Source organism: Delphinapterus leucas, chromosome 1 (genome assembly GCF_059928025.1).
Source record: "Delphinapterus leucas isolate spDelLeu-1000000601 "Yukka" chromosome 1, BTC_Dleu_Yukka2, whole genome shotgun sequence".
Lineage (NCBI taxonomy): Eukaryota > Metazoa > Chordata > Mammalia > Artiodactyla > Monodontidae > Delphinapterus > Delphinapterus leucas.
The window spans coordinates 160,963,682-160,991,609 of record NC_143129.1 but is presented as its reverse complement, the minus strand read 5'-3'; the positions used below and the strand labels follow the sequence as shown (position 1 = coordinate 160,991,609).

Genomic DNA, 27,928 nt, shown 5'->3' with positions numbered 1-27,928 from the left:
GACCGTCATCCTCTGATGGGGGACGTCTGCTTTGGGAAGACAAAGGGCATTGCGTCTGGGCATCTCCAAGTTACCCAGAGGGAGGGTGAAGGGAGGATTTTATCCCCCCAGAGAGGGTATTTTAAAACAGTCTCTTCTGAAAACAAACTTAGGGTTACCAAAGGGAAAGGTGAGGGAGGGATAAATTAGGAGTTTGGGATTAACAGATACACACTACTGTATATAAAACAGATAAACAACAAGGACCTACTGTAGAGCACAGGGAACTATATTCAATATCTCGTAATAACCTACAATGGAAAAGAATCTGAAAAAGAATAGATATATAGATATACATGCATAACCGAATCACTTTGCTGTACACCTTATACAACACTGTAAATCAACCGCACTTGGATAAAAGAATTAAATTAAAATAGTCTTTTCTGCCTGAGACTGAAGGAGTATAGCTGTCCTCTTCCCTACCCTTGCCCCACATCGTCAGCCAGGCCCCCTCACCCCCTGCCTCCTAGGAGCAGTCAGTCTGTCTGTCTGCGGGCCAGGTCATGTCCCGTCTGGTGCAATGGCCTAAAAGCCAAGAAGACAGGCCTTAATGCACGGGGGCAGCCCAGCTTCAGCCCCTCCTGCCAGCTTTAGCTCTGGGGCACGGTGAGCTGGGGAGGGCAGGGGGCAAAGGGAAAGAGGGGGGTTGGCTGAAGAGGGAGGGGCCAGGTGCTAGGCTGAGAAGAGCTGGCACGAGGTGGGGGCTGGTGTGAGGAGCGGAGCAGAGCTCTGTTGTCTTAAGAAAAATTACCCAAACTTGGAGATAAGGCAGACGGAGAGCAGCGCGTCCTTTCAATGTCACGTAGAAGCATCGCTTACAGGCCCTCCCGGGATTGTGCAGTTCTCCGGGAGAATGCACCCGGGTTTGACTTCACTGTCGGCTACTGGTTAAAGGCCCAGATTCTGAGCTAATACGTAGATTTTTGCCCATAGAAAAGATAGTCCCCAAGGTGGTGGTTTTATTGCCCTGTAGAATATTAATCCATTTTTCTGTCTCACTTAGCCATCTTATTTTATGTTCCCCCTACACCAAATACCTATAAATACTCAATCCTTCAAATGCTCTTTGAGCCAGCGTTGTCATCCTACTGGTTCCTTTGTTCATGACTTGAATACCTTTCACACGTGTTCATTCTATATTTGCATAAGAGTCGTGTTATTTTTTGTTTTTTGATGAACATAGGTCTTTATTACTATTGCTGGGTCATATGGTAATTGTATGTTTAAAAATTTTTTTTTAAACATCTTTATTGGAGTATAAATTGCTTTACAATGGTGTGTTAGTTTCTGCTTTATAACAAAGTGAATCAGTGATACATATACATATGTTCCCATATTTCCTCCCTCTTGCGTCTCCCTCCCTCCCACCCTCCCTATCCCACCCCTCTAGGTGGTCACAAACCACCGAGCTGACCTCCCTGTGCTATGCGGCTGCTTCCCACTAGCTATCTATTTTACGTTTGGTAGTGTATATATGTCCATGCCACTCTCTCATTTTGTCCCAGCTTACCCTTCCCCCTCCCCATGTCCTCAAGTCCATTCTCTAGTAGGTCTGCGTCTTTATTCCCATCTTACCCCTAGGCACTTCATGACCTTTTTTTTTTCCTTTCTTAGATTCCATATATATGTGTTAGCATACGGTATTTGTTTTTCTCTTTCTGACTTACTTCACTCTGTATGACAGACTCTAGGTCCATCCACCTCACTACAAATAACTCAATTTCGTTTCTTTTTATGGCTGAGTAATATTCCATTGTATATATGTGCCACATCTTCTTTATCCATGCATCTGTTGATGGACACTTAGGTTACTTTTTGAAACGTGTTATGTTGACAATCTAGATGGGCCTCGTCCCACTAGTGGGGAAAGTGAGTCTTCAGGTCTGAGCTCCTCTTCATCCATTGTCTATTCTTTTGCACATTCCCCTTCCATTCTGCCCGCCACTTCCCGTCCTCTTTCCCGGGTCCTTCAACTCAGTCACTCCCTCCCATGCTGGGACAGAGTGGCCGGGGACAGTGTACTTGTCTCTCCATGGCTGCAGATGTCAGGAGTAACATCTGGCCCAATCACAGTCCCAGCTTCAGTTAAATCAATGATGGCTCATGGAAAGATAATGAGGGATAAAACCTGGAGCCCACAGAGCAGCTCTTTCACACCGTGCTGGCTTCCTCTGGTCTCTGAGATGTTCCTAATTCGTGCTGATCTCCTGCTGTTCCTCCTGTACCTCCAGCTGGCCTCTGTCTGGAATACACTGTGTTGGTTTCCTCTTTAAGGGTTTAGGGATTAGGGGAGAGGCTGGGAGCAGATTTGAGCCCAAGCAAGAAAGTCTAGTCTCAGCCTTGCCCAAACAAATAGGGCCCTGATTCAAAGCCAGGATTTGGGATGGGGGAGGGGCTGGGCGGGAGTAGATGGAGGAGTCTCCATGGAATTGACCAGAGGGTGTCTCTGTGGCCCCAATCTCAGTGGGAAGTGGAGGGTGGGCAGTGTGCTCAGCCCCACGCAATGGAGTGTATCATCTGATCTTCACAATCCCCTATAAAGTAGGTATTTAATAGTATTCCCTTTTAAGAGAGGAGGAAACAGGGCCAAAGAGGTGAGGTGACTTGCCTAAGGTCACAGAGCTCATGAAGGCAGCGCAGAAACCGTACCCAGGTCCATCTCAGTGGTGTGTTGGAGCTGGGTTGAAACGGCTTGTAAGAGCTAAATGTCAGCACTTCTTGACTCTGCGCTCAGTGATATTCATTGGTAGTTTGATACTGGCCATGGTGGGAGTATTTACACCATGAAAACTGGCAAGCGCTACATATCTGGGTTTTCCCCCTTTTTGGACAGCTGGTTGTACACATTTACTAGTACACCGTGTCTGTCCTATTTAAAAATCCCCGTGCTTTATGTCCCCAGTGGTTGTCAGGCACAAGATATGCACCAGAACTGTTTTTGGAGCATTTTTTTGGAAAGTATGGGCCATAGACAATGTGGGGTGGGGCCTCAATCTGTGTTTTGAGAAGCCGCTAATATAAGCTATTACTCCTAACTGGGAAACACACAGAGAGGGGTCTGGGCTTAGACGGGGAGACCTGTTGAATCAGAGGGAGAGGGGGGAAACACATTGGAAGGAGGCCTCTCTTCCCACAGCTCCTCCCTGAGAGCAGCTCACTGGGCAGACCCACGTGATGGTTATGAGCACAGACCATGAGGCCAGGCCATCTACTCTCCTTTCCTCAGTTGACTCATCTGAAAAACGGGAATGATAATAGTACCTGCCATATAGGGTTGTCACGAGGAAGAAACGGGTTAACAGATGTGCTTAGAACGTGTCTGGTGCACGGGAGACACCACGGAAGTGCTGACATTCATATTCTGCCTTCTCTTGCAGTAGGTTTTGACGGCTATGGACTCAGCCCCCAGGGACGTGACTGGGTTATTGGAAGAGAGGAGCAGACATGAGCTGCATCCTCCTGATTCACCTCTCTTGGCAAAATACAAAAACAATCGCAAGGAGCTAACACTGACTGAGCACCCATAAACCTCAGAACAGTTTCTATGTGCCTTAGGTGTATTAACTCGTTTAATTCACATTTTCACCTTACAAGGAGGGTGTTATTATCACCCATTTCAGAGGAAGGAACTGAGTCACAGAGAGGTTAGGTCTTTTGCTCAAGGTTACACAGCTGCGGAGCAATGGCGTCAAACCCAGGCCACCAGCTCCCAAGCCATCCCTCTGTCCTATGACCAGCCCTTGGTTCCCACCCCTGGGTATCTCAGTCACCCACCACACAGCATTCAGAGGGGTCTTTCTGAAGAATAAACCCAACCCTGTCACTCCCCTGCTTGGCATATTTCAATGGCTCCTTGCCTTTTCAGAAAAAAGCACAAATTCCTTAGTATACTTTGCAAGGCTCTCCACCCCTCTGGCCTCACTTTTCTTCCCACCTCCCCCCTCTCATATTTGCCCCAGGAACACCAAACTGCTTTTGTCTCCCTTCCCCATTCCTCGCTGGCCCCTGTCCCCATCATGCAGCTTCTCTAAGCCAGTGTCTTTGTGTGTGCTCTATCCCTGGGCTGGAATGCCTGTCTTCTCAATCCTCCTTGGGTGGGCCCACTCTGAGATTCAGCTTGTCACCTCTTTTGGGAAGCCTCCCTTGACTACTACTCTACTACTATCACACAATAGGGTGGGTCAAGGGTGCTTCTGCTCTTATCTTGGGACCTCTTTGCTTTCACCCCACTGATAACAACTGTCCATGTCTGCATCTGTGTCCCCTAGGAGCCCCTGGGCTCCCATCACCCAAAGTGGAAAGAAGGGTCAGCCAGCTGGGTAGCTCTCTAGGGTACCTAAACAGCACTGGGGAGAGCCTGGAATGGAGAGGCCAGTGTTTTACATCCTCCTCTCAGGGGGGGATTTCTATGGGGCTACAAGTTAGAAGTGGTTTGGCAAATTGCCTGAGGTGGAGGATGAGCCCCTCAAGGGTACTGCTTTAGAGACAAGAGAGCTTCCCTAAACTGCCTTTGAAGGAGGTGGGTCTGGGGAGATGGAGGGATTTTGCTTTGTAGGGCGGTGAATGCAGGTTTGGGGCCAGAGCTGAACTGCTGGGGCCACAGAAGAGAAGCTGAGCTCTGCCTCCAGGGGGCGCCCTCCTCCCTCTACCTCTGCACGGGGCTCAGCCTCTTCTCCAATTCAGTGTTGACCTAATACCTAAGGCCTGAAAGATGCCCAACATGAGCTTGCCTAGAGCCTCCGTGACTCAGTTCACTTCCCTGAGGACTAAACACCAGCCGGACTCAGTGAGAAGGGCAGCATCTGTGGCTTTGGTGGGGACTCGGGTGCTGGCGACATCAGCCCTTCCGGTTTCCAGATGCAGCACTGAGTTGGCTGACACTCACACAGTGGCTGTGGCCAATCGCAGCCTGGGAGGGGGCACGATGGGGTGTCACTGCCGGAGTCACCTTCATCCCTGTCACCCTGAGCCTGTACTTAGCTGCAAAGTGTTGTAGGGCTTGTGGCACTGAGTACCACCATCCCTGTGACATGAGGGCAGTGATAATGCGGAGCTGGAAAAGAGGCCTCTTTGTCCGGCTCCAATTTTTTGTCCAAACTGCCCTGGGCTGAGACCCCATGTGCTGTACACAGTGAACTGTGCACAACCTTGCTGCTTGGCAAAAAGTTGCTGTTCTCCATGCCAAATGTTGACACATTGAATTCAGTATCAACGAGGGACCTTTTAGAAACATTCAGCATAACATAATAGACTAATTCATTAGCACCCCATGGGTCTGACTGGGTAGAAGCTGAAGCTCGGAAAACATCGCCTTAAGGAATGACAGATGAAAATATCTTTCCCATGATATAACTGTTATTGCCGAGAAGCGGCATTAATTGTGATTGCTTATCTATTAATTTATTATAATTCTCTTTTCACCTCCAGGCTTTTACCTACACATGACATGTACCAGGGGCTCAGCTGGGGCTGATTAACGCGGGGTTATCTGGGAATGGCTCAAAGCTGGCTGGAACAGATAATGGCAGCTGGGGTAATTAAAATGTCTTCTGCATGGGAGAAGCAAGTTTGGAGAATTTTTCAGACACAAAGAATTGGTGACGTGGGTCTCCTAAAGGGAAGGAGATAAATGCCAAACGCCACTGCCGTCCCACATACAGCCACGATTGACCAATGGGCACAAAGGGGCACAATCATGAGGTAGACTCTCAAGCCAACGGGGCTGGAAGGAGGAAACTGGAGCCGGAGCCGGAAGCAGGACATTGGGACCCAGGCGACAGAGCTGATGCCCTGGCATATGGGGAGCTGCTGGGAGATACCCTGGTACCCGCTGCAGCACAACCCCCCAACACACACACATATTCCACTGCATGAACTATTTGTATTGCAGGGACTGTGCCTCTCTGGAAGGATCGGCTCTTCCTGACCCTCAGAGAGGCATGGGGAGGAAGGGCAGTGGGCTGGAACAGAAGCCAGGAGCCAAGGCTTTTATCACTGATCTGCTGGGAGACTCTAGGTAGTTCACTCAACCTCTCTGGTCCCAGGTTTCCCCATCAATTAATGGGGAGCACAGACTGCCCTGTGAAGAGGAAAATCAGCGATGTGGAGAAAGGGCTTTGGAACCTGTGAAGTGTGGGTGCCGCTGAGATTTGTGGAGGCTTTGTTCCCCGCATGAGTGTCAATCACGTGTTGCCTGGACCATCACAGCCTGTGGAATCCGAGCCGGAGCCAGACAGAGGAAGCCAGGCAACACTGCGTGCGGCTCTTGGCACAAGCTTCAGCAGAGGGCTTTGGAGATGGACAGGTCCCGGCTGGTCAAAATCCTTGCTCTGCTCCTTTTTTTACTGAGTGACCTCTCTGAGCCTCAGTTTCTACTTTTCTGTAAAATTGGGAAAGTCATCCTCCCCTTGGAGAGTTGTTCAGAATTTTGGATGAGATGGGGTATACTGAGCGCATAAAATATATAAGCAGGAATTATTTAAGTAATCAATTTAACTCTTACATAGTACTAAATAACACTTTCCTTAGTGCTTTACTGATGTCAACATACTCGCTTAATGCTCAGCATAAGAGTCCTATGAGATGGTACTGTTCTTGTGGCCATTTTACGGATGGGGAATGAGGCAAAGTGACGCGAAGTAACTTGCCGAAGGAAGTGGAAAGATCTCGACTCTAACTCAGGCGGACTGGTGCCAGAGTCGGTGGACGTCACTGTTGCTATGATGAGGATGTTAATTTCACTGATTGCTTTCTACTTTGTATTATATTCATTCATTCATTCATTCAGGCATTAATGAGCACCTACTGTATTCCAGGTGCTATTTGGGCACTGGAGATATAGAGGTAAACTGGGCACCGTCCTTGATCCTCATGTGCACAAAGAAAGCTACCAGCTGGTGAGCTTTGTGTTGGATCCATCTCTAGACACCCCGTCTCACCCAAGTGCCTAGCTTGGTACCTGGGACCTTGAGAGCATATGTATATGCCTGCTGGATAAGTGAGTATATGAATGACTGAATTAAGGAAATGTAAAAGTAAGGAAAGCAGGGACCTCCCTGGTGGTTCAGTGGTTAAGACTCTGTGCTTCCACTGCAAGGGCTACAGGTTCGATCCCTGGTTGGCAACTGAGATTCCACATGCTGCGCGGTGTGGCCAAAAAAAAAAAAAAAACAAAAAAAAAACCCATAAAAAAGTAGGGAAAGCAGACACTCTCTTGGGCTAGGATACTGCCCCAGGGTGCAAGGATACTGCCCTGCCCCTCCTTCGGAGAAGTCCAACCCTGACCTCACGCTGGCACTGGCATTAATGTGGAGAGCCACTGGCGTACTGGGGTGGTGCCTTCTCCAGAGTCTTGTCTAGAAGGTCAGGTCGGGCCTCAGGGCTGAGAGCTCCCTGAGGGGACACTCCCTCTGGCCTTGGAATGAGGGCACGAGCCAGGCAGAGATGCTTTTAATTGACTGTCCGGAGCTAAGACCGGAAGCAAAGCACAAAGAGGACTTAACCACAGGCCCTGTGTGGACACAGTGGACGAGGGGTCAATACTCAGGGGGGGTGAATGAGATCTGTGGATTTTGCTCCTGCCGCTTCTGAAGGGCTCTCCCAATGCCCCAGCCCTCCTGCTTGGTGGCCATGACTTAGATTCTGTGAGCCCATTGTACTCTGCCCCCCACTGCCAGACCTCGGCTGACCAGCCAAGGAGTGGTCACCTCCCAAGGGGGGGTTGCTACAGTCTGGCTGATGACTCAGCCCCTATCCTGGGGACATTTGAAAATGTGTGGCTCGCATTTATTTATTTGTCACCAAGCCTGGAAATTAGTGAGCAGGGACAGGGATGCTAAACATTCTATAGTGGGCAGGACATTCCGGAAGGATTAAATGTCCAGCCTCAAATGCCTATATAGTGCCCTGTTGAGAAGCAATGGCTGGTGCTTGGTCAGTCCGAAATTTGACCTGGGGAAGGTGGGTAACACTCAGAGAAAGTGGTGGTGAGAAGCAGCAGAGGCAGAATGGATGGTCAGTTGGGGTGTGATGATCCCAGGGCAGCTGTGATGAGCTGAAGTTTCCAGGGAACAGAGACTGCGAGGAAGGAGCTGAGGCCAAGAGCAGGGGGGGGGAGCAATGGGCAGAGAGAGGGAAACGGAAGAGCCTGGCTGAGTGTCAGAGCAGAGGGTTGGAACCATAATCCTCGTGATGCCCAGGGTTGCTCTGGATCCAGAACCACTCTCCACATCTGCTCTTGTGGCCTGGTGGTTCATTCTTGAGTCTCTAGTGACTTGAGGTTACTTGAGTGAGCTCTGCTCCTTGAAACCAAAAGAGGCCAAATGAAGGATCTGAAGCCCAGAGGCATCACAAATTATTCCCATTTTAGAGGCAAGGAAACTGAGGCCCAGGGAAGCTAAGCAATCTGCCCACGGGCACAGTCCCTGGTGCTAAAGGGACTCTCAACCTTATCTATGTCTCCGAGGCCTGCTCTCCTGTCACTGAACTGGAAAGTAATGTGGAGGGGGGATGGGCACGGTCTGCAGGGGGACCACAGCCGTCCCAGGAGGTCTGCCTGCTCCTCCCTTGTCTGTTCCTACATGGACTCCAGGGCTTTGTTACAGCAGGTCAGAGCGGTGAGGACTCAGGGAGGTGAGCCAGCAGGATGGAAGTGTGGGAAGAATGCACTGAGCTGGCACAGGGCTGGTGGGGACCTCTAAGGGCCCAGAGGTTGGACTCAGCACCCTAGGAGCCCAGGGCTGCCATGCCTGGAGACAGAGCCTCGGGCGCCTGGAATGTGCCCCACCCCACCTTCCCAGCCTTGCTCCTCTGCCCTGCTCCTAGCTCCATACGGAGGTGGAATATTGGGGATCTGACGACCTCATCCTCCAGCCTCCAATGACTTTCCCAGGGGAGAAGCTCGCTTGGGTGGATAGAAATCCAGAAGGGACCAGGGCAGAAGGTACCTGGTCTCAGTCACCAGCTTCCAGCATCCCTTTCTCCCACCAAGGTTCCTGGCAGGTCTCCAGGTCTGGGCTCTGGATCAGAAGAGTGGGCAGGGTGGCCCCTGAGCTCTGCCATGGGCACAGGGTTGGGGGTGGAGAGAGGGTAACAAGCAGTTGTATGCTGGGAAATGCTTAATAACCAGCTCCCAGGGGATGGTGAGGAGGAACCTCTTATTTGTAGCATTTGCCAACTTCTGTGGTGTGAATACTCCCACCTTGGCCAATCTCAAGCTACTTACATGATGTCACTGACTGAAAGTGGAGCCAGGAAGAGATGAACACAGCTGGCTCTGGCAATCAACCAGAGTGAGCCTTGAAGAGCTAACCTGCCTCCTGGCCTTTGCTTATGCTGTTCCTTCTATGTGGAATGCTCTTCCTCTCTCTCCTTGGTGAACTCCTATTGATCCTTCAAGGTCCAGTTCAAACATCTTCTTTCCTGTAAAGACAGCCTGAAATTCCCCACCTTCCACCAGCTCTGTGGCACCCGGAGTCTCCTTCTGCTGTGCCCCGTGGACATCTGATGTGATGGCTTGTGATGGCACAAGCCGGCCGAATGAGTTACACATAGAGATGCAGACTGGGCAGGATGGGAGCTCCTTGAGGGCCGGCCTCAGTGCCAGTCGTCTTGAGATACTCAGTTGAATACAGGTGCTGGGTAAGGAATGTTAGCTGGGTGCTGGGTGAACGAAGGAACACAGCTAGAGGCTTGCAAGACTGCAGTGGCAAGTCTGACACAGATTTCGGGAGCTTGTTTCAGCCACAGGATATTTAGTGATGCTGTCACTTGCCCCATATCTGGGCCGGGTAAAAGAGTCCACCCGGGGCCCCAGTGACATCCAGGGCATCTGGCTCCAAGGCAGGGTGGCTGGGGGTTGGTGCCCCTTTGGCACAGGGATCTCTTTATTCTGCTGATCTCAGACCACAACTAATTACCCTAATGGGTTTAAATGGCCCTAAATTTTCTCAAGGTTTGGACAGGACCCATCTGGAGCCCGCAGGTGGGCTGGCCCCAGCTGATAGCGAGGGGGCAGACCTGAGCGTGGATGTCCCAGGAGTCCAAAGCGGCAACTCCCGTTGTTGCGTGAGGCCTGAGGCCTGGGACCTGTGTGGGGGCGTGTGGGCTGGGGCCAAGGGTCATCGTCATAACAACAGCCCTTCACACGAGCAGGCACTGCTCTCAGCGCTTTAGTTCACGAACTCATTCAGTTCTCACAACAATCCTAGGAGGTAGGAGCCATGATCATGCCCATTTTGCAGAGGGAGAAACTGAGGGAGGTTAAATGATTTGTGCGAGGCCTCACAGCCGGCAAGCAGAGGGGCTTGTGTCCACACTGGTAGGTTCTAGAGTCCCTGTCTTTAGTCACAACAAGATGTCACTTCTCAAAGTGGGCAGGCCACAAAGACAAATTTGTGCCCTTGCCTGGGGCCACACCTACAGCCTTAGGAAGCAAGTCCAGCCTGAATCTCCTCTAGCTGCTGCAACTGTCTCCCCCGGGCTGACCTTGTTCTGAGGGAGCCCCACCCCGACCCATGCCAGGACCCGGAGGTACATTACCAGGGTGGTGAAGATGAAGTGGTAGTACTCGGTCATCATGCCCATGGCCATGGCCTACGGGAGAGCAAAGCGTCAGCACCCTGCAGGGAACACCTGAGAAGCCCCTCCCCCTCTCCACCCTGGCAGGGGGGTGGGGGGTGGGAAGGGAGCGGGGAGAGAGCGGTGAGGACCCGGGGCAGCACGGGCTGGCGGTGGGCTGGGAGAGGCTGGCCGCTTGGAGTGGGGCTCCTCTGAGACAGGGAAGATGACTGGCTGGCAGACAGCAGTGGATTTCACACTGGAGTGTGCAGCAAAATCATGGGTGACACATTAAAATGCAGAATCTTAGGCCACACTCTCCAAAGATTCCAAATTCTGCAGGGCCAGGTTTGCCTTTTTAGTAAGCATCGCTGGGCCTGCCACACTTGGAGAAATGCTGCTGGAATCCTCCCAACATCGCCTCCTCAAGTGCCCTGACTCTCCTCAGCTGAACTCACTGTCCTGGCTCCAGAAAGACGTCTGTGGGAGCTCGGCTCCCACCAGCCCAGCCAGGCCCGACGAGGAGGGTCTGTCCTCAGTCTGAGCCTCCCCCGGAAGAGCTGACCCATCCCTGCTCCTTGGGTCCTGGTTGGCCACACAGCGGGCCACATGGCTGCTGTGAATTACTATTCTACACCGTCATGAAATCTAATGTATTTTATTAGAAGCCTATAATCTATAATACTAATGACCATAATGCATTTTCTACAGAGCTCTTCAGAATGCGGGCCCACAAAGTGCTCCAGGAGGAAATGTCACTGGGTCAAATACACTTTGAAAATGCTTCACATTCCCTCCCGGTCTTGGAGGTTCACAGCCCGCATTCGCAGGTGAAAGGCTCAAGAAGTCCTCAGTACGCAGATATGCTCACCTTGGTGTAGTTCAGTGTCAGGCTGAGCACAGAATCTTCATTTTCAATTCTAGGAGTTTTCATGTCAGCAAACTGGGGGGTGAATTCTGACTTTCTGGCTGGATGACCTCAGGCCCAATACTTTCCCCGGAGCCTCAGTTTCCCCATCTGAAACCGAGCACGATAATCGCCCCCACTTCCCAGAGTGGCGATAAATGAGGAGCTGTGTGTGTACCCGGCACCGAGTAACTCCTCAGTGAACCCAAGTTGGGATTGTCTTTATTACTCAGTTGCACATGCCTGGAAGAGGAGGGAGGCACTGGGCGCCGCTGGCCGGGACACTGAGGGTTAAGGAATTTCTGGGGAGCATGTACTTCCTCCACGCTGAGTGTAAAGATGTGCCACATCCATGCTGACTGTGCCCTGGGCACTGGGATAAACGCTTTCCTCGCCTCATCTCACTGAATCCTCCAGAACCAGGGGAGGGAGGGATCTTTCACTCCATCTACAGAGCAGGGGATGACTCCGGGGCCACTTGCTCTTGGGTATATAACACCCATGGGCAGAAGCAGGATTCAAGCTCTCAAATGAGTTTTTAGCCCCTGTGTGAAGGGTCCTGGGGTGGGACTTCCTCTGGGGGAAGACAGAGGCTGCCGTTCAGCTTGGGCACCCCTTGCAGGGTGTGCAGGGAAGGCCTTGAACATATTCCTGGCCAGCTCAGCACCTCTCCCCCTGCATCCCTGTGACCCTTCCCTGCCACCAGCATCTCCCGGGGTCATGTGTCAAGGCCCCACAGAATGCCTCCTCCAATCACCAGGTTCGCTTTCTGGGACCACATAATTGCCTTTTACACAAAGCACTGGTTCGAAGCAGAGTGGTTTTGTTTTCGGCTGCGGCACCCTCAGAGGGGGGCTGTGAGTGATTTCGCTCTTTGTTTCTTAGGGGGCTGGAAGAGCTCGCCCTGGTTCCCAGCACGCCACCCTGGGCTGTGTCGGGAACGGAGGCGCGGCCAAGCACCGAGAGCCATTCTCCTCCACCGCCGTTGCTGCAGAGCTGAGCAGATGGTGCACAGAGCCTCGATAAACCTCCCAGGGATGGGAGAGTGACACCGAGTGCCACAGGCTGCAGGGAATCAGTGGCTGGAAGAGGAACTCTGGGGGCTGTTCCCGAGACCCCCAGGCCTCCCCGTGCTTCCCGCAGCGTTCTATTCCCTCTCCGCAGCCCCCACCTCCCGCCTGCCCCGAGGTGGCGTGGAAACTAGCATTTACTCAGCACCCTCCGTGCGCCAGGCCTGGCTGGGGCAGCTCAACCATCGTCTCACCCCATCCTCACACCAACTCAGAGTGTCAAGACCACTGTGTCCAATTTGCTGCTGGTGAAACTGAGGCTCACAGAGGCAAAGTGACCACCCAAGGTCATACAGCCGGAAAGAGGCAGACTAGAGGTCGAACTTGGATCTGGTTGACATCATGGAAATGGGGGGGAGGGTGGGAGAAGTGGCAGGCAGATCCCAACCATCCCTCCCGCTGGCCGGTGCTCACGCACCTGCTTGAGGATCTGGGCGGCCATGGTGTGGCTGCAGTCGAAGATAATGCGAAATTCCCGGCCTCGCTTCATCTCCTTGAGCAGCGGGCGCGAGTCATCGGAGTCAAGGGGGAGCTGGCGGATCTTCAGGCGGATGCTGTACCTTGATGGGGCCATGATGAGCTCCTGCAGTCGGATGAGCCCTGAGAGGTCCCGGGGCACAGAAGACACATGTGAGCCCAAGTATACCTAGCTTCAGGTATCCACAGACTCGTGTGGCCACAGGTCTACAGACACACATGGACACTGACATGTGGCCCACGGAGATAAGTTCATGGACTCAGCCACGCATGTGCAGACCCAGGCACTAGCAGACTGTGGCACAGACACGTGCACCCGGCTGTGCATGCTGGCTCATGCCCACAGGCATGTGTGCGCATACAAACACATGCTTACATGCACAGACAGGACATACACTTGGGTTGATAAGCACATGTGTACACAGGTAGGTAAAGGTGTGTACACACCTGTAGATTCAAAAGCAGGCACAGACAGCTAGCAAATCCCCACCGAGTCCACCCACCTGCACCTCTCTAACTCAGTCGGTGTAGAGACTTATGGAGCCTGAACCAGAGGCCCCCCCACTCCTCCTCCCCCTGCCCCCTGCAACACTGTGAAGCATGGGACATAATCTTCCTAAACAGTCCCAGCAACCTGCTTTCAGGATGCGGCCCAAGTGGCGGCTCCAGGCTCAGCTGTACCAACGGTTGGACCAGGTAAGGAAGGCCAGGTGGTATTTGTGGCCGGCCTCCACCCCCAAGGGCAGGCTACCCCCGTACACCTTAACCATTCTTCCGGGCTCAGTGCAGCCACCTCCTCCATGACGCCTACCTCTACTGCTCTGCCCAGACAAGATCTCCCCACCCCACTCCCATCCTGCCCCTCTCCCCCGAAACTCGGTGGCCTCGTCCTTCAGCACTAGCCTCTTCTGGCCTCATCTCACTCTCCTGGTCCTGTCACAGACTCCTCAACATTAGGGACTGGGTCTCCACATGCCCTAGCACGGGGCCTGGCACTTCGGTTGTGCTCAACACAAATTTCCAGAATTGGATTGACTACTGTCTTTTGTTCCCCCCACACTGAAAAATCCTCCACCTTGGCATTTTGCAAAACCACTTAATCTGGGGACTTCCAGGGAAAACTGAATGTCACTTCTTGGAGACAAATGGCTCGCTTAGGTCTAATTAAGTTCATTTCCGTCCTTAGTACAAGGTCCATTCTTTTTTTTTTTTTTTTCGGTATGCGGGCCTCTCACTGTCGTGGCCTCTCCGGTTGCGGAGCACAGGCTCCGGACGCGCAGGCTCAGCGGCCATGGCTCACGGGCCTAGCTGCTCCGTGGCATGTGGGATCTTCCCGGACCGGGGCACGAACCCGCGTCCCCTGCATCGGCAGGCGGACCCTCAACCACTGAGCCACCAGGGAAACCCTATTCTTGCTGACTCCTCTCTGCTTAGCCTGGAAGCAAGCTTGCTTGCTGTTCTCTCTCGCCCTACCCACTGCAGGAAGAGCGGAGGAAGCACAGGCCCAGGGTCCCAAGCAGGCCATCCTCTCCCACCTGCTGGGCTGCCCGCCCATACTCAGGGCTCGGTGTCTGCATCCTGGCTGCATTGTCCACTCAGCCATGCTCCATTTCCCCGCTAACAGCACTCTGGTTTTCCTTTGGGGAACAACTCCTCCCCCATGCTCAGTCCATGTGACTCAAGAGTCCCCACTCCAGGGACACAGAATCTGGCCCCAGCCTGGTCAATCAGCACACACATTGCTCTAGGCAAAGGTATGGGCTTAGCGATGGATGTGTGACACCAGCTGGTTCTATCAGATGACTCCCAGGAATTGTGCCAGAGCAACTGGTAAGAGACAACCCTCTTTCCGTTTAACTCCAAATGGGGAGGAAGCAAGTCTGGGGTCACCACTTAGAACCTGAAAAGGATTCCCACAGGGCAGAAGTCAGGAAACACAGAAAGAAAATTAGCTCTAAAGATACTCGTTTGCACCTCTAAAGCTAAAACTACTCCTGAACTTTCCAGTAAATGAAACCAACAAAATCCTCCCCCAACCCTCGCCTTTTTTTTTTCTTTGCTTAAGCTAGTTTGCGATGGACTAAAGTTCGCAATCAGCTGTCGCAGTGCCCCCATTCGGACAGAGTCCCCACACACAGACAGCCCACTTCCTGAGCCTTCCAACAAAAAGTCTGGATTTCCAAAGCCATTTCTGGTACATACGCCTGGGTCTGTCCAGCCTCTCATTCCCACTCCTGAGGGCTGGACATCTGGGAAGCGAACCGACTGGTACCCATCACTCCACTCTTCTGGGGAGGACAGAGATATTTCTCTGGGACCTAAGCCTCCCAAAGAGCTCCCAAACAAGCTTTGCCATGGCTGTGGGCATCAGGAACCCCCAGCCCTCTAGAAGTTCTCAGATCCAGGTGTGTGGGCTGGGAGAGGGCTCTGGAGCCCTGGAGTGGTCTGGACCAAGCAGGGGCCCCAGTGCTTTCTAATACCAGACTTGATGGGGGCAGGAAGAGGATATCAGGTGACCTTACAGAGGAAGGAGGGGTCACAAGCTCCCCCCAAACACACACACACCCCCATCCTTACCCTCCCTCCTCAACTAATCCCAGAGGTTCTTACTTTGGGTGAATGATGCTGCCCACTCACACCTGTTACCTTGCGAGGCCCTGAGTGCACGCTTTGTTCATACTCGCTCAGTTTTCAGACCCAGGCACAGCATCAGTAGGCACATGGGCTTTGGGGACCCAGGACATGAGGACAGGGACAGTCTGGATGCTAGAGCAGAGGCCACCAGAGCTTTCTTATCAGCCAAGTTCATTGCCCTGTGTAATACACAGTGACCCACCTTCTCCAGCAGCAAATGTCAGACCTCCTTCCCATCAGTGTATTCCCAAAGGAGGCCAGAGGCTCGTCTTGGCCCGCCCCAGCAGAGGACTAGGCTCTTTGTTTGCCTGAGATGAGTTCTCCTTCCTGGCTGCTTCCCTAATCAATCTCTCTCAAAATATCTACAGTGAATCATGGTTGTGGAAGTCATGCTTTTCACTTACAAAGCACTTCTGCATTCATCACCCTATTTAAACATCTCCCTGTCCTAGAAGGCATACAGAGTAGGGGCTTTTGTTCCAATGTTACAAATAAAGAAACTGAGGCCCAAAGAGGTTAAGTGAGCCTCCCAAGATTTTGCAGCATGCCAGCAATGGGATCAAAATTCAAGACCAATTCTTTTTGGCTCTTAATCTGGGCCCTTTTTCATTACCCCAGCATTTTCTGAGCCCCTCCCTTTCACTGTTGATATAAATCCGTCTTTGTGCACGGGTTAGGCTAGGAAGGTGGCTACATGGCAAAGCTCATATGGCAAACACTGCTGGTCCCTGAAATAATCACTCTTGGTATTCTATAACTGATGAATTGGCATCCTGAAATCATGGGCCAAACTAATGTTGTTTGTATCCCTATTATCACTGGGTTTTCCTGGGCACACAAAAATCGTATTATAAACTCTCCAACTACAAGCCCTACAATCTGTTTTGCTTCCTGCCCCACACGGGACGTTTGCACCTAACAAATTCCACCTATAGTAATAAGTAATTAATAAAGGCTCTTGCCCATGATTTCCCCTTGCTCCTGCCTCCTGACCAACCCTCCATGTGGCCCTGGGTGCCATGGTGTGCCCCCTTCTTCTAGGGAACTGTAAGTAACAACTCTTCTTTCTATGCTATTGGCCTCTTCATATCATCACTTGGTCGTATCTACCCTTTAGATCCCAGGTGCATTTTAAAACAGTTCTCCCTGCAGTGGATTGCAGTGATGACCCCAATTCTTCACCCCTCTCTACATCCCCATCCTTTGTCATGTAATTTTGCAGTGCCCTCCAGCTGCGGGGGCAGGTGACTTGCTCTACCCACGACGTTGGGCTCAACCATGTCAACTGTTTTGGCCAATGGTGTATCAGCAGGCATGACATAAGCAAACACTTGAAATGGAATTACACACTGGGTTTGTTCTTTTCACCTCTGCCATCGTCATGACGACACGCCTGGGCTAGCCTGCTGGAGGATTGAGAGCCCAGCTACCCCACCATCTCAGCCAAGGCCAGTCTAGATCAGCCAGCAGTCAGCCGACCCCCAAGAAGGTGAGCGATCCAGCTGAGACTAGAACAACTGCCTGGCCAATCTCAGTCGGTCACTGACCCCAGAGGCTTGTGAGCTAAATAAATGCTTATTATTTTAAGTCACTAAGTTTTGGGGTGATTTGTTACACAGAATTATTATAGAGATAGATAACTAACGTACCCTTTTCAAGCATACTGAGAGAACCATGATTTTATTTGGGTGGCCACGTGCCAGCCCCAAGACGTGACTTGGGATGGGTGAAAGCCAATGAGTGGCAGTCCCATTCCTATCTGAATGTGTTTAGGGTGGTAGGTGCAGACTCAATGAGCTGTATAGTGTGGTCTGTTGGAAGGTTATGAGACAGATTTTCCTCCCTGATAAGAGGCACGAATCGCATTAATCTCTTTGGCTTCTACCTCTTTCCTTACCACTACCTGTGGTATCATCATGTGAGGATGTGATGCTTGGAGCTGCAGCAACTTTATTGTGACTATGAGGGGGCAAGTCAAGAGAACTGCATTGATACTGACTCAGCACCCTGACTCTGCTGAACTGCTAAAACAGCCCTGGAAAGGCCCATCTCCAGACTTCTTGTCAGTGAGATAACTAAGTGGCTACCGCTCCAGTCGATTTGAGTTGGGCTGTCTGTTACTCACAGACAAAACATCCTAATGGAAACAACCCTCAAAGCAAACATATTCAGTCTGCTATAAAGTGCTTCCCATTCCATGGGTTTGATGACCCACAAGCTGTCCTGTCCCTTTGAAATATCCTGATTCTGGAAGCATACTTCTTACTACTTACTATTCTTCATCAAAGTTATACTATTGTTTGACTGAATCCAACCCTGAATCCCTAGTACTAAGTTCTTCTTGACCAAACCAGCTCCATCACTGACTCCCCTAAGTTTTAAAATATTTGTTGAATTGAATTGAATTGAATATCAAGTTAAATCAAACTATAATTAAATACTACAGGAAAGAGTGTGTTGGGCACTGGAAAGGGGGAAGAAATGAAGATGTTATTCCATCTTCTTTTGAGAAGTTAATAGGGGAGTGAGTGCCCACCCAGAGGTCACTGGTCATCAGAGCTAAGAATCAAGTGATGTGTACATACAGTCAGAGCTAGACATCCTTGCGGAGAGGAGGCTCCAGGCCTCAGCATCCACTCTGACCAGTCTCACTGGCATCCACCTTCATGCCACAGCATCTTTTCCTCTGCAAAGCCTCTCCCGCTACCCCCATCCAGCCTGGAGGCACCAGTACTGCTGGGCCGTGGTTTATGCCAGTGTCTGTTCTGACTACTCTGTACCCATGACACTCCTACAAATCTTCAGTATTACCTGCTCACATCTAATTCTTTTCTTCCATTCTGGCCACCAGTTCTCTTCCAAGCAGCCCCTTTGTTCCTGCCTGGACCAACGTGGCCGCCTCTGCCTCAGTCTTCCAGCTCCAGGTTCTCCCTCCAACCCTCTGTACACTGCTGTCAGTGCCACCTTCTAAAACTCTGCTTTCATTATTCTGTTTCTTTGCTCAACAACACTCAGTGGTCCCCGGCTGCTTACAAGGTAAAGTCTGAACTCTGAAGCTAGAGAGCAGAGACCTTGCCCACAGCCTCATACGTGCCGTTTATCTGACCTTTTCCTCCTCCCCTCCACACTGGGATCCTTTTCCCTGCCAGGCTGTGCTCTTGATGAGACCGCCATGCACAGTCCCACCTCCTCATCTTGCTCCCACTCTTCCCCCTCCTGTGATGCCTTCGTGACTCCTCTCCTTGTCCATCCATCCTCAAGGCCAGGCTCACGTCTCTCCTCCTCTGGTAAATCAGCCCAGACTAGCCAAGGCCATGGAGCTTCCTCTCCCCAGGTGCCTCTAGCTCTGACTGTATGTATGTGTCACTTGGTTCTTAGCTCCGATGGCCTAGAAAGACCAGTGAGCTCTGGGTGTGCACTCACCCCACTTCAATATGACTAACTTCTCTAAAGAAGATGGAATAGCCACATCTTTATTTCTTCTTCCTTACCAGTGCCCAACACATCCTTTCCAGCCATATTTAATTATAGTTTATTTCCATTTTATGTTCAGTTCAATTCAATTCAATTCAACCAAACATTTAAACGTCTACATTGTACCAGGTGCTGTGCTAAACCCCGGAGGTACCAAAGACCCATGGTCTGGAAGCAGAAACAGGCTCAAAGATAGACAGTCATTCACAGTGGTACGTTAAGACAGGCAGAACTACAGGGCTGCAGCAACACTGCCATGACCTGGAGCTGGGCAGGAGTGGCTCTCAATAACTGGGGGCACTGAGTAGGGCTTGGGGTCTCTGCCGTCCAGTATCCACTGTCTGGCGCTTTGGGTATAGCAGGAACTCAAGACATGCTTGTCGAATCCTGAGTTAACTAAATCTCTGATCGTCTTTTCTGAGGGATTCTCTCCCCACTATCCCGACTCCCCATTAGGAGGTAATCAAGAGCTGACATTGAATCACGGGCAGCTGAGAGCTGGAGGGCTCTCTCCAAGCTGGCTGCTGTAGCTCTTGACTTGTCAGGTGGGAAGAGCAGGGCCAGATGGGTTAAGTGACTCGCCAAGGTCACTCTCTTAAGAGGCAGGGCTAAGAAATATCTTGGGACTTGAGTCTTTGGAAAGAAAGAGGAGGAGAGGAAACAGCTCCGTGCTGCCCAGCTAGTAAGCGCAGAGCCTGCGTGCATCGCGTACTGTTTGGTTTGAGTCCAGAGTCTGCGCTCGTAGCCAGCACGGAGTTGGATGCGTTTGCTGCAGAGCAGAATGTGTGAATGGAGGGTGCTGGCAGGTGTGGGCGTGGCCGTGCAGGCGTGAGTGCAGATTGGAGCACGCTGCTGGGGTGGAGGCGGGAGTGTAGGGCAGGTGTGAAGTGGGCTGGGCTGGGTGAGTGTGGCTGGTGTGTACCGGGCTGCAGGTGAATGCAGGGCGAGCATCAGTGACTAGATGAGGCTTGGGTGTAAGTGTGGACTTTTTCCCCAGGGGCAGCTGAGTTGAGCGAGCAGCAAAGATCCCGATCCTGGGGCTCTGCCACCCTCATCTCCTGCCCTTGGCCCAGCCAGGCCTGGCTACCCACCTGTGCTGTCGTCATAGACCACGGTGGCCGACCGCCACTTGAGGTACTGGACCAGGTCGAGGATGGCATGGCTGAGAGAGGCGTAGTCCGGGTACAGGTTCACATAGAAGGTGTCTTTGTTGTCCAGTGGGTGGTGCTTCCAGCGCAGCTGGATGTGGGGCACCTCCAGCGCGTTGCAGATGGACTGGACGGCATTGGTGCAGGAGCCCTGGGATGGCCCAAAGATCGCCACCACCCCCAGTGCCAGCTGGTCACAGGCTGCAACAGAAAGAGGGAGGGAGGGATGGTACAGGGGTCAGTGCTGTCTCATCAGGCATCTGGGCATTGGGGGCAGGGGAGCAGTGATCTTGAAAACCCCTCTGAGGTGGGCGACTGGTGAGCTCTCTGAATCTCAGCTTCCTCATCTGGAAACTGGGGTTGTAATAGCCCCCACCTTAGAGAATCATAGGGAAGTTGAATGAGATAATGAGTATACACCATTGGTGGGAATATAAGTTGGTACAGCCACTATGGAGAACAGTATGGAGGTTCCTTAAAAAGCTAAAAATAGACCTACCATATAATCCATCAATCCCACTCCTGGGCATATATCCAGAGAATAATCTAATTTGAAAAGATACATACACCCTATTGTTCATTACAGCACTATTTACAATAGTCAAAACATGGACACAACCTGGATGTCCATCAACAGATGAATGGATAAAGAAGATGTGGCATACACACACACACACACACACACACACACACACACACTATGGAACATTACTCAGCCATAAAAAATGAAATAATGCCATTTGCAGCAACATGGATGGACCTAGAGATTATCATACTAAGTGAAGTCGGACAGAGAAAGATAAATATCACGTGATATCGCTTATATGTGGAATCTAAAAAAATGATACAAACGAACTTATTTACAAAACAGAAACAGACCCACAGACATAGAAAACAAACTTATGGTTGCCAAAGGGGAAAGAGGGGGAGGGATAAATTAGGAATTTGGGATTAACAGATATACTCTACTAATATAACATAGATAACCAACAAGGACCTACTGCACAGCACAGGGAACTATACTCAATGGTTTATATGTATGTGTATATGTGTGTGTGAGTGTGTGCATAACAGAATCACTTTGCTCTACACCTGAATCTAACACAACTATACTTCAATTAAAAAAAAAAGACACACTCCCGAAAACCCACACCTGCTTTGTTTCTTTTATCTATTAAATGACCACTGAAGTCTTGTTCATTTGTTGACTTTCTCCTCCCACTAGAGTGTGGTAAGCTCCAGAGAGGCAAGGGCTTGATCTGTGCTGTTTATTGCTGTTTCAACAGTGCTTAAATCTGGTCTGAGTAGGTGCTGAGTGAATGGATGCCGAATCCCTGCCTTCAAACAGCTCACATTCCTGGGGGAGGCCCAAGGACTCAGGCAGGTCAGACTGCAGATGCTTCTGGGAAGGGCAGGCATCAGCGGTCACGGCAGAGCATGAAATGAGCAGAAACGAGGGCAGCTGGGCCTCAGAGCGGGGCATAGGCTTACAGGGATTGTGTCTAAAAGATCCATAAAGTGGGACCTCTCAGGGGCAGTCAGGGGCTCCCCAGGAGCCACTGCCCTTTCTCTGGCAACTGTCTCTAGTTTTCCTTTGGGCTCCACTGCCTTTCCCACTTCCAATCCCGCAGGGGTAGTGCTAGGGACCCAGACCCCAGCCGACTGACTGCTCACTCACTGCCCCCAGGCCACAGACATTGGTTTGGAGGATGGTCATGTGACCAGTTGGAGCCAATGGGATGGCACGAGACCTCCCACTGAAAAGGGGGAACTTCCTGCTCTAACTGGACCTGGGAGGAGGTAAGATGTGGAGGTGGAGTGGCCCTCTGTGCTCACAGGAAGAGCACAGTGCTTGTCTGTGAGTAGAGTCAGTGTGGGGGACAGAAGAGCTAAGAGAGAGAAAGAAATGTGAGACCGACGATCAAGTGGAGCCCTGGACTTTGGTTACATGGACCAATACATTCTCTTTTCGCTTAAGCAAGTTAGGGTTCAGCTTTCTGTCCCTTGCAGCCATCAGTGGAGCATCAGTACACCCACCAGCCTGTGGCCATGGGAATGACACTATGTGCACACGTATGAACATATGATGCATGTAGGAGGAGGCAAGACATGGACACACAGTGGATTCAGACACATCCTGGCTGCCTCAAGAGCCTCTGGGAATGACCTACTGGGCTCAGGCTCACCCCTAAGATTTGCAAGGCCCAGGGCCAAAGAACAAAGAGAGGCCCACATACCAAGTGGCTAAATATTTAAATGTTTTTAAGTCAAGCTAACAAACTGTTATATAAAACATGTGCTTTTCTCCTACCTTGGCAAATATGCCTTCCTAACAACCTGTAAATCAGGTGAGAACGGAGACTTCTCCTACTCAGTGATGTGGGGAGACAAGGCACCAGCCTCTACACTGCCCCCTCCTCTTTGACCATTGGTTCCACCCTGAACCATAAAGGGCCTTGAACTTTGGATGGGGACACCCCACTTCTTATGTCCAAGCTCTGTCCACACTCCTTGCAAACAGCTGTCTCTTGGTCACCCCTACATAGGGCCTAGGACTGTGACCATGGGTGTGTGGTTCTCCCTCCAGAGGACAGGCCAGGGCAGAGGCTCGTGCAGGCCTAGAGATGGGCACAGAGCCAAGTGGGCAGGCAATTCAGGGTTCTAGATACTTGGAGCAAAGACTAGAAGGGCAGGGCACAGGCTCCTGGTGGGCAAGTCCCCTTGGTCTGAATGACCCCTTGTGCTCAGAGGCGACATCAACCAGGGGAGGGTAAGGGCAGCCCCTCCAAAGCACAGGCCCTGGGAAAGAGCCCCTCTTGCCTGGGCTAAGGGATCCAAAGATACAGGGTGGTTTGAATTGGTCATAATGTATGGTCTTCAGGGTATTTTTCCTCTCCACTGATATCCACTTCTCCTCCCTTACTGCCTCCTAGGAATAGGAGATATTGTATAATTTAGTTATTTCTCCTGAAATTTGTACTTCCCCCAAGAACATCAGAGAATGCCACTATGGTCTGGGTGACAGAGCACTCTGGGGGGTAGGCTAGTCACTGCCAGGAGTCTGATGGAAGCACCTGGAACACGGGACAGCACAGCCATGTATGGAAGGAAGCAGGCCCAGCACAGAGGGCATCTCCTGGGTGACCAGGATTCCTCATGGCCAATGCCAAGTGCAAGAGAGGACATACAATAGGGCATATGGTGCCTTCCTGGTGCTCCTACAGTGGTGGGACTGGAGATCAAGTCTGGGAAGCACTGTTTCATCCCTGCTATTGTCACCCTAGAGCGAATAAACCTCGGGCAGCACTCTGTGTGAATGTGTGTGACATAAACCCCAGAGATAATAAATGCTCCCAAAATTGGAGCCCTAGGTTTGTTGGTAAATGGTCCAATTTGGGGACAGTTCTCCTTTTCAGGGCCCGTGCCCCAAGGAGGCCATGCCCTGACCTATAGTCTCACTGCCCATTCATGCTCTTCTTCTGCTCTCTGGGTTTGCTGAATGTCTCTCTGGCCACTCGTCCCCTTATGAGCAAGTGCTCCCTGAGCATTTTGTAGCCCTAGAGACTGGACACCAATATGGAAGAGAAGACGATAGTGCGGGACAGCCATCCAGGCCTGGTCACTCCCTCTTGCCCAAACCTGAAGATGTAAGCACCCTGTGAAATCTGTAGGTGCCTCTCATGCTCTACCTCCTCTTTCTGTTTTGAACCTCCTAGCGGTCCTCTGATGTCCCTGGTTTCCAGTCTACTATCTACTGTCTTTACTCTTCTTCTTTTCCTTCTAGGACCTTCTGATTGATGACTTGGTTGAATAACTTCTGCATCTCATTCCCTCCCACTACCCCCTCCAAGAACCTGTCTTTTGCATTTCCTGCTTCGATCCATACCCTGAAGCAGGCAGAAGAATGCTGCCCTGCCACCTCCATCCTCACCCAGCCCAGCTGCTTAGGTCATGCCCGCTGCCCAGGCCCAAGGTCTGGGGATCCTGTTTGACTGAGAGCGGACCCACCACAAATTACAACGATGCAGAGGACTGTGAGAGGGATCCTGAAGGAAGTGATTTTGATTTTGACGTCGAATGTGACGTGATGATAAAGGTGACTGTAATGATAGCTGTGACGGCCGTGATGGTGAAGACCATCCTGTGAGGCATGGTGATGGCACTGGTGAGGGTGGAAAGTGATGACGTTACGACAATGGTGGGACGGTGATGAGGGGACTCATGATGATAAACATGTCAATGCCACGACAGTAACGGTGATTGTGACGGTAGGAACGATGACGGCGATGTAAGTGCTGATGAAGAGGAGGTGATAACAACGTGGATGGTGATAACAGGAAAGGTGGTGACGACGTCGGTGGTGATGAGAGGGGACGATGAAATGCTGATGCCATGACAGTGATGGTGATGTTGGCAGGGATGTGAATGGGGTTGATAACAATTTTGATGGTGTTGGTGGGACTGGTCATGGTGAGGTTAATGCCGTGGCTGTAACAGGGATGAGGGTAGCAGGAACGGTGGTGATGACGCTGGTACTGACGAGCTTGGTGATGATGAAGACGTCGCTGTCACCGCAGTGACCCTGATGATGATAGCAGGGGTGATGACGGCGGTGTCGATGTGAAGAGCGGAGGTGACACCATGGCTGACAGCGATAACAGTAACTGTGGTGATACTGCATTGGTTTTGATAGTGGTCACGACAGTGGGATATGATCATAAAGACCACACTAGGTTTCAATTCTCCCAGAGATGCAATGATTAGATCCCACGGCTGGGCGGCAGGAGGCATCAGTCCTGCCCTTCACCTGTTTCTTCTCCATGGCCTCTCTCCACATCCCTTTTCCTATCCCTCCCGTGTTCCTTCCACCCTCTGAGGAGCTTCCAGCCTGGAAGAACACTGCTGCCCCAAAGGGACCAGGGTAGGGTTAGAGCAGCAGCCGCCACAGCAGCTTTATCTCCAGATGTTTCCAGGGCAGCAGCCAACTCTTGTTCTGGCAGCCCTGAGCACACACAGCGGTAATTACATTATTTGTGGCTTCAGTTTTGAATCCATTTTCTGGTCATTTTATAGTAACTCAGTGGTTCACAGTCATTGCCGGAGTCTACAGCCTGAATGCAGTTCCCCCCCCCCGCACCCCCTTTGCATGGCAATTGTAGTTATAGCAAAAATTATCCCGATCAATTTGTGTCTTAAAAGGAATTGAGCAGCCCAGAGAATAAATGGAGGCAGAGGAGCCTGGGGAGGGCTGGGTCGATTCCAGCCCCACTCCGGTCAGGCTTGGAAGAAAACACAGATGTTCTCTGGGTTGTTGGCTCAGGCACTGCCTGGCAGTCACCGATCTTTTAATTTTCCACAAAACATTTAAAACTAAAGACAATAAGTGAAAGTCCCTCTTAATGGGGAAAGGCCTCCTGGGCCTCATGTGGAGGAAAGGACTAATTCAACCAGAGCTGGCAGGGCAGGTGGTGTCAGGCTCCGTGCCTCTGCATCCCCTCAACCCACATGGCCCAAGGTGGCTGGATCCAGCTGTGATGAGAACCTCTGCCTAGGGAAAATGAATTATCCTTGGGTTAATTAGAATGAGGCCCAAGTTCACCCCTCTGGAAGAGTCCTAATGATGCTCCCGAGGAATACATTTTTAAAAACCAAAGATCGAAAGAAAAAATAAAGATCACAGAACATGGGGTTCCCCGAGGGATGGAGGGTCCCCAATGGGCAGCATAATCCAACAGCAGAAATGCCTCCAGGGTCAGACAGGGGTGCTTCTAACCACAGCAGGGGTCTGTCTTAGGTATATTACCAAAAGGACATTAAGGGAGAGTGGCAGTAGAGAGGAGCCACTTACATTTTTTTATTGAGATATAATACAGTTCAGTAAAGCGCACTGATTTGAAGCACAGAATTTTATGAATTTTTACATATAACTGAGCTCATGTAACCACTACCTAGATCAAAACATAGCACATTTCCAACACCTAAGAAGGTTCTGCCTTCCCCTCTCCAGTTCATATCCCTCTTCCAGAGGTGACCACTGTTTATTCACCCAAAAATATGTCTGTGAGCCTCATCTGTGATGGTGTGCATAGCAAGAGCTGGTTCTGTTTTTATTGCTGATTCAATTCCATTGTATAACTGTACCCCCCACCTATCCATTCTTCTGTTGATGGACCTTTCATTTATTTCCAACTTTTGGCTATTATCAAGAAAGTGGCTAGGGACAACCTTCCAGACATACATTTCACTTTAGTAGATACTTCCAAACAGTTCTCCTGAGAAGTTGAACCAGTTTTCATTCCCACCAGCATTGTGTAGAAAAAATAAGCCTCACCTCCTACCTCCCACCCGACCCAGAAAATCAATTTGAGATAGATCATAGAGTTAACTATGAAAGATAAAACAATAGAGCTTCCAGAAGAGAACATGGGAGAATATCTTCATGACCTTAGGATAGACAAAAACAGAACACAAAAGACATTAGTCATAATGGAAAATATTGATAAATTGGACTCCTTTAAATGAAAAAGTTTGCTCCTCAAAAGATACTACCAAGAGAGTGAAAAGGCATGCTCATCTGTAAAAGATATATGCAATATGTATATCCAGCAGAGGACACATATCCAGAATACATAAAAGACTCATACAAATCAATATGAAAATGACAAGCAACTCAATTTTCAAAAGTGGTTGAAAGCCTCCAAAAGGCCCTCCAAGAAAGGGAAGCTCCAAATGATCTCTTAGTATCTGAAAAGACGCTCAATATCTCTGGTCATCAGAGAAATACAAAATAAAACCACAGTGAGACATCCACCACATAAACCACCGAAAATAAAACGGACTTTACCACGAGTTAGCAATGACGTGGAGCAACTACTACTGTCTTGCATTACTGGGGGCAGTGCCAACAGGTACAGCAACTTTGGAAAACTGTTAGGATGAACATATGCACATTGGATGACCTCACATTTCCACTCCTGGGTATGCATCCAACGAAAAACGTGTGCGTTTGTGCGCCAAAAGACATCGATGAGAACGTTCATAGCAGAACTACTCTGTGGACTTAAATGGAAACAACTCAAATACTCAACAGTAAATCTGATTTTTAAAAACTGTGGTCTATTCGTATAATGGAACACTACACGACAATGAAGAACAAGAGACTACTGTTACATTCAACAATACAGATGAATCTCACAGATCTACTGTAGGGTGAAAGAAGCAAGACTCAAAAAGTACACATTGGTATTCTACTCATGTAAAGTTCCAAAACAGGCAAAACTGGTATATGGCACCAGCAGTCAGAACCGTGATTCTACAGTACGGTAGTGAGGAGGCAAAGGGACGTGCAATCTAGCGGAACAGATGGACGATAATCACATAATTATACCCACACACCCACACCCACACCCACACCACCAGGGGTCAGGGATGTGAAAAAAAAGGTCCAGGGTGTTATAAGATGGAAGCAGGGAGACCTGACCTTGTCCAGAGGCTTGCGGAGGGCTCCCCTGAGGACCAGAAGGCTAAGAGGAGGAGTTCCTTAGACAAAGATGTGGGATGGGGAAAGGGGATTATAAGCAGAGGGAACAGCATGTGCAAAAGCCCTGAGGTGGGAGGAA

General features: G+C 50.6%; 1 protein-coding gene across 1 annotated transcript in view; it reads right to left on the bottom strand.

Moving 5' to 3' along the window:
• GRIK3 (glutamate ionotropic receptor kainate type subunit 3) overlaps nucleotides 1-27,928 on the bottom strand; it is a 230,854-nt gene that overhangs the window by 57,647 nt on the left and 145,279 nt on the right. Inside the window, 6 exon segments of the mRNA XM_089895906.1 lie at nucleotides 9,511-9,632; nucleotides 9,635-9,680; nucleotides 9,682-9,702; nucleotides 10,582-10,635; nucleotides 12,995-13,176; nucleotides 20,253-20,510. Coding sequence (XP_089752032.1) covers nucleotides 9,511-9,632; nucleotides 9,635-9,680; nucleotides 9,682-9,702; nucleotides 10,582-10,635; nucleotides 12,995-13,176; nucleotides 20,253-20,510 — 683 coding nt within the window.